General features: G+C 62.3%; 3 protein-coding genes across 3 annotated transcripts; 2 read left to right on the forward strand and 1 right to left on the reverse strand.

Moving 5' to 3' along the window:
- Window positions 1-2,836: 2,836 nt before the first annotated feature.
- Window positions 2,837-3,925, forward strand: EMIHUDRAFT_244086 (hypothetical protein; the record flags this gene model as incomplete). The annotated part of the gene is made up of 1 exon (XM_005769863.1): window positions 2,837-3,925. The coding sequence occupies one exon, from the start codon at window positions 2,837-2,839 to the stop codon at window positions 3,923-3,925; it is 1,089 nt and encodes a 362-aa protein (XP_005769920.1).
- Window positions 3,926-4,746: 821 nt separating this feature from the next.
- EMIHUDRAFT_118567 (hypothetical protein) lies at window positions 4,747-6,187 on the reverse strand (the record flags this gene model as incomplete). Its single annotated transcript, XM_005769864.1, has 2 exons — window positions 4,747-5,126; window positions 5,203-6,187. The coding sequence occupies 2 exons, from the start codon at window positions 6,185-6,187 to the stop codon at window positions 4,747-4,749; spliced, it is 1,365 nt and encodes a 454-aa protein (XP_005769921.1).
- Window positions 6,188-9,677: 3,490 nt separating this feature from the next.
- EMIHUDRAFT_244089 (hypothetical protein) lies at window positions 9,678-10,203 on the forward strand (the record flags this gene model as incomplete). Its single annotated transcript, XM_005769865.1, has 4 exons — window positions 9,678-9,779; window positions 9,882-9,930; window positions 10,001-10,074; window positions 10,186-10,203. 4 exons carry the CDS (start codon window positions 9,678-9,680, stop codon window positions 10,201-10,203), a joined length of 243 nt encoding a protein of 80 aa, XP_005769922.1.
- Window positions 10,204-10,226: the final 23 nt, after the last annotated feature.

The raw sequence follows: 10,226 nt of genomic DNA on the forward strand, positions 1-10,226 counted from the left end.
TAAAATCATCTATTCCTACTCTCTCTCTCTCTCTCTCTCTCTCTCTCTCTCTCTCCCTCTCCCTCTCCCTCTCCCTCTCCCTCTCCCTCTTACTTCCAACCGCCAGCACACCGCCCGACGGGCCAGCCTCCTCCTCCGCGGCCAGGGGCCTGCGCAGCCGCCCACGCCGTCTGCTGCGCAAGCACAGCCGAGTGGCGTGCGGGGTGTGCACGTCTAGATCTCGCACAGCCACGCGGCGGTAGACAATCAGCACGGCCACGTTCGCCAGGGCAAACGGCGAGAGGCAGGGTGTACTCGCTGATGATGCTAGCGACGAGGAGCCGAAGGTACCACGTTGTGAAAAGCTGCGGCCGAGAAGTGGGAGGCCGTCAGTGGTGGTGTGAGTGAGACGTGCTCCTTGCGCCGGCTCAACGCGCCTCTCTTCGTTAGCGTCAACGTCGACGCGGGAGCCTGGCTGGATGTCGGTGCAGTGCGCATGTCAGGTATGTGTTGTCAGCGCGCGGGTATGGCGTGGGTGCCGTGAGGGTGGGCATGCGCGTGCGACATCAATCACCAGCAGCGTAGCTGCGGGGGAGCGGGCAGGACGCACCATGCGCCTCGAGGCAGCTTTGACGCTACGCTACGGGAGACTCCGACGAAGTTGCCCAAGTTGCCCAAGTTGCCCGCAATGCGGAATATGCGGAAAGTGCGGAATATACATGCGCGTGGGCGGAGGGCGTGACAGGCCGTCTTCTTTCTTTCTTGGGATGCACCATGCACCATGCACCACGAGCCACGAGGCAGCTGCGCTTTGACGCTACAGGAGAGAGTCCGACAATTGCCCAAATTGCCGTTTACTATTCCGCGTTGCGGAATATGCGGAAAGTGCGGAAAACAATGTGCGTGGGAGGGCGTTACAATCCTGCTTCTTTCTTTCTTGGGCTTTAAAATACCCCGTCAGCAGAGTCCTCCTACGTATCTGAAAGTAGCACATAACACTGAATGAACACAACGCATTTCTCTCTCTGTCGTGCGAGGCGTGAACCGCGCCATTCGCTCTCACCTGGCAACCCTGTCTGCACGTCTCGCGCGCGCGTGAACAGGGCTCCAGGCCCCAAATTACGTGTGAGTGTTAGAGTTGTTTGGTATTGCTAAAAATCTCTCTCTCTGAATGAAAATGTCCATCTGTGGCGAGGGTATCGACTACCTTCCTTGCCCTCTACCTCTGGGATGGGAAGGAGTGAGCCTACCAGGTGGCCTTGAAACAACGGTTTCCGCACCGCCTCACGCATCTGCTGATGCGGCCCAAGCTTGCCGCGTTAGCACTGCATCCGGCGCGGGCACCCAACGCGCTTCATTGCTGCCCGGTACGACTGTACTGATCTGGCTTGCGCACCAGTGCTGGCAGGCTCACACCATAGTGCTCCCTTGCCTGCTGGTGTAGGCAACAATACCCTTGCTGGCAAGCTTCACCTCGCGAGCTGCCTCGATGGGGTGCCGAGGCATAGAGATTAGAGTCTCGCCTACGCTGCGGCACAGACACCTGATGAGGACAGCATGATACCACATGAATCTGCCCAGTTGCAGCAAATTCTACTGAACAGTTGAGGGCTGGCGAGAGAGAGACCGTTAAGGAGCGCGAAACGCGCGAGGAAGCCGCGGGCTGCGGGCTCATATACAAGAAGAAAAAGTCGAAAACGAGACTCCTTGTTATCCATAAAAAGAGCCACATACATGATATGTCAACCGGCGCACATGCGACGAGAGCGGGCGCCGTTTTTCATTGCCTATTCTAACGAGACACAGAGCAGCGGCACGGGCGTTGCCGATCGAACACGGATTGCTGAGGGCCATGCACAATTCGTGCGGTTATGGGCTGCCACCGCAAAACATGCAAACGACAGGCCACGCCACGTGCGCCACCATATCCAGCTGCGCAGCGGCAACGACTGCCGAGGCGCAGGCCGAGCCGCAGCCTACCCGATGCCCCGCCGACATGCGGCATTGGCCAAAATGCTGGGCATCTCAGGTTAAGGAAGGCAACTTGAAATAGCAAGGAGCATCCTAGAATGCAAAGGGGTAACTCCAGATGCTAGCGCATTCACGAATGCAGTTCGCATTCCAGGATGGTCGACGCATCCTGGAATGCGTGGACCATCTTTGGAATGCGGTGTGCATCTTGAAATGCGAAAAGTCAACTCGGCATTCTGAATTGAAAAATGCAATCTAAATTGATTTTTTGCAACTCAAAATGCCCTCAGCATCTCAAATTGCGGGTTCCCCGCCCCTGACGAATGTGTGTCTGGTCGCTGGTGGTAGTGAGCCTTGCACGAAAAGGAAAAAGATTTCCCTCTCGGCTCCAGAGGAAAAAGAAGTTGGACGCTGAGGCGCGGGATAGGGTGGCAGGGGTTGTGCACGACGCAGTGCAGCAGGCTGTGATGCAATATGGCGGCTATGACGACGAGCTCTACCAGGCATGGAGGGACGGCAAGATAGGCGAAAAGGACTTGCCGGAGGAGGTGATGGCTATGACTTTGGACCTTTGCGAGAGGTGGCGAGCGGAGCAAGCGCGGTGTAGGCGCGCCCACGCGGCGCAGCGGCTCTCCCGCGACCATAGCCCCTCCCGCAGCCGCAGCCGTAGCCGCAGCCCCAACTCTTGCTGCTCTTCTAGTGTCGGGTAGTGACCAGGGGGTGAGGGGACGGATTGAAGATCCCTCACACCAAGATCGTGCAGGGCGGGGACACATGTCCCTAAATCCCATCTCGTCTCAGAGTTTGACCGTTTTTATTTATTTATTTATTTAGAGGAAAAAGAAAAGCGGCCGCCGCCCGTCTCCGCAGCAAGAGTCAGTGACAGATGCCCGGCGGAAAGCGTGGCGCTGGCTGCGCTGGCCTAGTGGACCGCGCTCGGCGTTGGCAGGCTCGACGCGTCCTCATTCTCGCTGACGGCGACCCTGTCGACAGCATCCCGGCCGCCGAGGAGGAGGTCGCCGCCCTCACCGAGGCGTGGCGCTCGCTTGGGCTCTTTGTGGAGCGCGTCGATTGGCAGTCGGGCCCGGCCTCGGCGCTGCTCCACCGCGCGCGAGCCGTGTTGCCGCTGCTGGCGTGGACGTACAGCGAGACGCCCGCTCACACGGCTAACTTCTGCGAGCTGCTCCGTTCGCTCGCCGACGGCGGCGCGGGGCCGCGGCTAGACCTGCGTGCGACGGCGTGGCACGCGCACAAGAAGTATCTGCTCGAGATGGCGGAGCGTGGCCTCGGAACGGTGCCCACCGCACTCCTCGCCAAAGGCGCGGCCGGGGCGGAGCTGCGCTCGGCTGTCCGGCGGCTGGACGCCGGGCGTAGCGCGGGCGAGGAGGGGCGTCGCTCTTACGTCTTCAAGCCCGCCGTTGGGAGCGGCGGCGACGGCGTCGACCTGTACACACTCGGCGAGGAGGGCGGCGAGGCAGCCGTGCTCTCGCGCGCCAGGGAGGGCGACCTGCTGCTGCAGCCGTTTCTGGGCGGCGTGAGGCGGCACGGCGAGCTCTGCTTCGTCTTCGTCAACGGCTCTCTGCTGCACGCAGTGCGCAAGGAGCCGGCGGGCTGGAGCGCGCGCGGTGTACAGCGCGTGTCTCGCGTCGACTCTCCGCCCGCAGAGGCGCTCGCGACCGCGCTGCGGGCCATGGGCGAGGCGCGCGCGGCTTGCGCGGCGAGGCCAGGCGAGCAGATCTACCTGGCGCGTGTCGACCTCCTGCCCGACACAGCGGGCGGCGGGGGAGGAGAGGCAGCTGGAGAGGCAGCTGGAGGCGCGACGGGGCAGCCTCGCTGGCTTGTGAGCGAGCTCGAGCTCGGCTGGCCCCACCTCTTCCTGCGAGCCGCAGAGGGAGGCGCGGCGGCCGCGACGAAGGCGGTCGCCGCCGGTTTGCTGCGGCACCTCGAGCGCAGGGAAGCGGACGCCGCCGGCTGACTCTCGGGCTAGCGCCCTCGCTCTTATGACGCTACATACATACAAGTATGTGAGATGATCTCGCGAGGAGATGATCCTACGCGCAATGCCGGTACTTTTTTTCTTTCCACCATTGATTATTCACATCTGCTTTACTTTTAGTTCAAGCCGTATTTGCCGTCGCGCCGCGGCGCAGCGCGTGTTTTTTTCACACGAGAGACTCGAGTGTCGAGCGAGAACCACCGGCACCGCGGACGCGCCGAGACGCGCGATTTACATTTAGAGTAATACTCAGGTGTCTCGCAGCACGTCAGAGAGCAGTGTGCGACCTGCGAGTACAGGAGTAGAGAGAGAAAAACGTATATAGACATTCGCAAAGAACGCTAGCTACATGGGAGGGCTTCGCGTGAAGGATGGCGATTGAAAACCATTCGAACAAAGAAGAGGCGACGGGAGGAACCGGCAGAGGATGCAGTGACGTGACACACACACACACACACACACACACACACACACACACACACACACACACACACACACACACACACACACACACACACACACACACACACACACACACACACACACACACACACACACACACACACACACACACACACACACACACACACACACACACACACACCGCTCACCCACGCGCACCGGGCCTTGCACTTTAAATGCCGTGGGGCTCCTGTCGTTAGACGTGGAGACGCGAGGGTTGCCCCCCCTTGCCCCACCACCTCGTGTGTGTGGGGAGAAACGATTTACCTTACCTTACCCCTTATATAGCGCGGTACGTCTCTGACACACTGAAACACTCACATACCACGCCGCCCGAGTTACGGCCCGAGAGAGGAGTTGAGGGGCGGCGAATCGAGCGCCGCGTGTTGCGGCGTCGGCAGCGGCACGGCCGACGCGGCGGTGACGGGGGCGGGCTGCGGCAAAGTCGAAGCCGTCCGCGGCGGCGGGGGAGGAGGCGGCGGCGACGCGATCCGGCGCAGCTCGAATCGCGTGCGCGGCGAGGCGCGTCTGCAGGCCGCCTCGGACCCTCCCGCCGAGTCCTCGTCGCCGTGCGCGCGGACCGAGATGCCATCGCTCAGGCCGCGAAAGTTGAGGAGAGCGCCGCCGCTGCCGCGGTTGCGCAACCGGCGCGGGCCGGTGCGCCACAGCTCCGACGGCAGCACGAGCAGCGCCGGCCCGCTCCTCGCCGCGGGCTCGCCTCGCGCTCGCACCACCCACGCCTCCGGGTCGGACGCGGGGGCCACCTGGAGCAGCTTGCCTATCACAAGGGGCACGAGGCGGGTGAGGGACCGGGTGAGGGACCGCCTCTCGACGAGGAGCCGCCTGGGGCGGCGTGCCGTTGGACACGCTGCGGAGCGCGAACCAGCCGCCCCCGCCGAGAGCCGTCCCGCCGAGAGCCGTCCCGTTGGTCCCGCTCTCGCCCCCTCCTCCCCCCGCAGCAGGCGGCGCCGCGCGTGAGCCGTTCTCGGCGCGCGGCGGCGTCCCATCCGGCGGCAGCGCGGGGAGCAGTTCAAAGCGCGCGTCGGGTCCGGCGGCGTCCCACGCGGCCGCACAGACCCAGTCCGTCTCGCACAGGGTCAGGTAGCGCCCTCCGCCGCCTCCCGCCTCCAGTGGCGGCCTGCTCCCCACGTACTCGACAGCGACCTGCACGCCCACACCAGCCACGAGCTCCCCCCGCCCCTCCTCCTCCTCCTCCTCCTCCTCCTCCTCCTCCTCCTCCTCCGCCTCCTCCTCCGCAGCAGCAGCTTCGCCGCCCTCCGGCCCGCCACCCACGCCACCATCCTCGACCCACGCACCTCCGCCGTCACCCGCCCATAAGTCCGCCCCGCCACCCTCCCCACCGCCGTCCACGCCGCCGCCCGCCCACGCACCACCGCCCGTCGCAAAGCTGTCTCCGCCCCAGCTGCCGCCGCCCTGTGCCTCGAGCCACGCACGCCCCGCCGCCGCCTCCGCCTCGTCCGCGACCGGAAAGGGCCAGCCGCCCTCGGGCGGTGGCCGGGCGGTGCGGGTGGCGCTCGACGCGGGCAGCAGCCACGGCTCCTGCACGAAGGCGCGCGCGAGCTGCTGCAGCACGAAACGCTCGGCGACGAGCTCGCGCGGCCGCGAGTCGCCCAGAGTCGGGCCGTGCGCCATCTCGGCTCCGAAGTGGAGGCTTCCAAAGGAGGCTGCGTTGAAGGTGGAGAAGGTGACGGCGAGGGCGAGGAGGGCGAGGAGGGCGGCGAGGCGCTCCGCTGTGGAGGTGCCTCGCTGCGCGGACATTGCCGTGGAAGGAAGGTCGGAACGACTTAGTGGTTGGGAGGGTCTGCGGCAGCTCGGGCTGCACAGGGGCAGCGCGCGAAGTTCACAGCCTTGTTACGGGTAGGATTCCTATTGAGAAGAAATACTGAAGCCTAGATGTTAAATACACAGGGTGGGGGTACCCAGCCCTAGCTTGGGATGTCTGTTTTATTTATTTATTTATTTACAGGGTGGGGGTAGCAAATACACAAAATAGAATGTGTTTTTGGCCTGTGAGCAAATACACAGCAAATACACAGCCAAATACACAGTCAGTGGTGGCGGTGCCCCCCCGGTGGTTGGCAGACCAGGGAGTCACACACATGCACAAATGGTAAAGTCCCAATCCGAAATACCAAAAAGCTCAACTACCTGTCTTCAAGTGACCGACTCCCAAGGTCAAATGTTGGTTAAAGCTGCGAAAAATCAATGAAAACTCACGAAATGCGGCAAATTTTCCTTCGCCTGCGGCGCGCTGGTAGGATCTAGTGGTCCCCATCGAGTGTGTATCCTGGCTTTGTGGGAGCAAATACACAAAATACACTGTGTTTTCAGCCCAAGTCCAAATACACAAAATACAGACTTAACATCTAGCTAGGCTTCGGATGGACTTTGCGCTGGTCTGTGAGAGGTTGAGGTGCGAGCCCTGGAGGCCCTGGGGATGGGGTGAGACTACCCGCGGGCCTAGAAGGCCCGCGCGCAGGGGGGTGGGACATTGAGACCGGTCATGAATGAGAGAGAGAGAGAGAATGAGTGCGCGCGCACGCATGTTGACAAACATACAATCTCTCTCTCGCATGTTGCGAGCAGGGTTGTTGATGTTTTGCGCGTCGCCACAGACGGCGGCGCGCGAGAGCTGTTGCGAGTGGTGCTGGGCGAAGCCCCGGGCGCACGCTGCTGGAGGCTGTGCCGTAGTCGGTGCGGTCGACGGCGCTCGGGCTGCCGACCTCTTTGGCGAAGTTGAAGGAGCAGGCGCACACCGCCATGACCCCCCCCCCCCCCCTTTTAGCATGTGGTGAAGCCTCTAGGGGGATCGGGACCCCCCCCCCCCTAGGCTTTGCGTGTGGTGAGGGTGCTGGGGGGGGGTCGGCCCCCCCCCCTAGCATGTGGTGAAGGTGCTGCTGCTGGGGGGGGTCGGACCCCCCCCCCCTAGCATGTGGTGTGGAGAGAAGGGCGCCCCCCTCCCTGGAAGCGATGTGCGCCTGCTCAAGATGATTCACAGTAGGGTGATAAGAAACAAGAACCTCGCTTGCGACGACAGTGAGGGTGTGAGAGACAGACCCAGGGAAGGTCTTTCACTACCTCGCACAACCCCGGGCCCCGAAATCGCACAGTGACAGTCAGACATGCAACACGGTCGGCCCGGAGGGCCGGGTAGGAGGGGTTTAGGTTACCTCTACCTCTGAGGGCCTGCGGCCCTCTTACCTTTACCTCTGGGCAGCCGTGGGCCCTTTACCTCTACCTCTGAGCAACGTAGCCGTGATTTACCTGTGCGTGATCTCGCCTCGAGGATCTCTCTCGCGCGAGAGGCGAGTGAACAGTGATCTCTCGAGTGATCTCGAGATATTGCGATCTCGATACAACATAATCTGCGATTTTCACTCGCCGAGAAGAAAATAAGATGCGCAGCCGCACGAGGGCACGAGTGTTTCTGAGAGCCACTTAGGTTAGTGGCAGACATTTCAAAAAATGGGCGCCACAGGCGCCCCGCGCGCTGCGTGCCCACCATGGCACCATGATTGGGCGCGCAGCGAGGAAAATTTTGGATGTCGACAGCCTTTTCTAATAGCAAATAGGAAAATGGCCTCCTCGGCGCCATACCGCTTTTCGGCGCACAGCAGAGTTCGCAGCCTGACATGCTGCCTTCCCTTCTACACTTTCAGAATGGAGGCAGCGCCGGGCTCAGCTGTGCCCAGACAGGTCGATTTGTCAGTGCCAAAACCACGGAATCGAAAATGGCTCTTAAATTCGCGCACCTGGTGTCCGCACTGCCGCATGGTGCGAGCCGCCACTCATGAGAAGGTCTCCGCTGCGATGCTTTTGCTGTCTGCGTCAATGCAGCATCCCATCGAGCGTGTCACTATATGACCTGGGACCCCTCTGATAACCGACGTCGCCAACGGCAAGCCTGCGTCCGTGTTGCATATGCTCTCCATTCATGTTCGCATTGCGGTGGATTGCCAATTCGAGCCACTTGAGCAATCATGCACAATCAATGCGCCGAAGAGCTGAGACGCAGATTCTTTGCACCGGGTCAGCAGGCAGGCAGTGCAAGGTCCAAGTGGTCGCGGCACTGGTCATTCGCGATGCGGTAGGCGATGCGATCAGCCGTCAGCAAGCGGCGGTGAAGCCTGGTCCATGGCCGGGCAGGCGCGCCGCAGGCGAAGCGCTCTCGCGGGGCCTTGCGTCGTCCCACCTCGAGCCCTCGCGGGCCCACGGTCGTACGTTTACCTCCCCTCACGTGGGCTCCGTTTACCTCTACCTCCGGCGGTCTGAGACAGGTTTACCTTTACCTGAGGCCCCACACGCCAGCCCTACCGCTCTACCTGCGCACCCGGCCCTCCGGGCCGAAACACGGGGTCCCAGGGTGGCCAGGGAAGGCAAGCAAGCAAAAAAAAACCTTATCGCGCGCGATAGACGCCGACTCGCAGCCTCTTCTTGAGAAGAAAATACACCAGGGCGCTGCACGCTGGTCTATGAGAGGTGAGGTGTCGAGAGGTGCGAGGCTGCGAGCCCTGGAGGCCCTGGGGATGGGGGGAGACGACCCGCGGCCGGCCTTGAAGGCCCGCGCACACAAAAACAGTCAGAAAAAAACAAACAAAGGGACAGACAGCAGAAAAGAAAGAAAGAAGACAGAGACAAACCCAATCGAGGGATGGGGGAGGAGGACAGGGTCCACACCTGCACGAACGAGCAGGATTTTGGAAGGACGATCAGGGGCACAGGTGGGGCTCTCCTGCTCCTGACAAGGGACACGACAGGCTCGCAGCGCGGTGCACGGTGGACTCCCAACTCCACTGGCGGTCTCATCTCAGTTTAGCGACCTGCCTCCAGCTTCTCACTGGCAGTCTCTCGCAACCACAGCGCACAGGCACACTGACACAGGGGTGGGCAGGGGCGGCGGCAGGAGTCTCCCACAAACTATGCGGGCCTCGCTAGAGGTGCGTCCTGTGTGTGTCCTCGCCCTTGAGGGTCTTGAGGGGGAAGGGGAAGGGGCTGTCTGTTTGTCTGTGCATACATGCACATGTACATGTGCATGTGCATGTGTGTGTGTGTGTGTGTGTAAAAAGAAAGAAAGAAAACAGAGAACCCAAGGGAGGGATGGGAGGACGGCACGCCGCCACCACACAGGGATTTTAAGGAGAGGTGTGTGTGTGTGTGTGTCTTGCCGCGTGTTTCTCGTTCCTGCCTGGCGGGCCAAGGGACGCCTGTCGACGGCTTCCCCGCTCTTCAAATCCAAGCGCCGACCCCGATGAACATCTTCGCCGCCAACAAGGAGAAGGGGAAGACGTTTCGGCCGCGGCGCAACCACCGCGAGGGCACGAAGCGGTACCAGCTGCACAAGTTTGCGCAGGTGTGTTCGCGGCCCGACGGGACTGCGGCTTGTGTTTTGTGTGTGTGTGTGCCGTGGCTGCAGGGAGGGTAACGCTCACCGGGTCGGCGCCGCGGCTCGCAGGCCACGCTCGGCACGGGCAACCTTCACGAGGCTGTGACGCTGCCTGCCGGTGGGGGCCGGCACAGCCGCACGGCGCGAGCGCGGATTTTCGAGTGACGCCGGCGGATTGGACGGTGTAGGCGAGGACCCGAACGAGTGGCTCGCTGTCAACACGGTGGACTTCTTCAACGAGATCAACCTCCTCTACGGCGTGGTGACTGCCGCCCCTCCCCCCTCCCCCCTCGACCCTCGACCCTCGCCCCCGCGGCCCAACACTGCCCGAGCCGACCCTCCGCCGACCTGCAGGTGGCCGAGTTCTGCACAGAGAGCACGTGCCCCGTGATGTGCGCCGGCTCGAAGTACGAG

The sequence above is a fragment of the Emiliania huxleyi genome (assembly GCF_000372725.1).
Source record: "Emiliania huxleyi CCMP1516 unplaced genomic scaffold EMIHUscaffold_409, whole genome shotgun sequence".
Classification (NCBI taxonomy): Eukaryota; Haptophyta; order Isochrysidales; family Noelaerhabdaceae; genus Emiliania; species Emiliania huxleyi.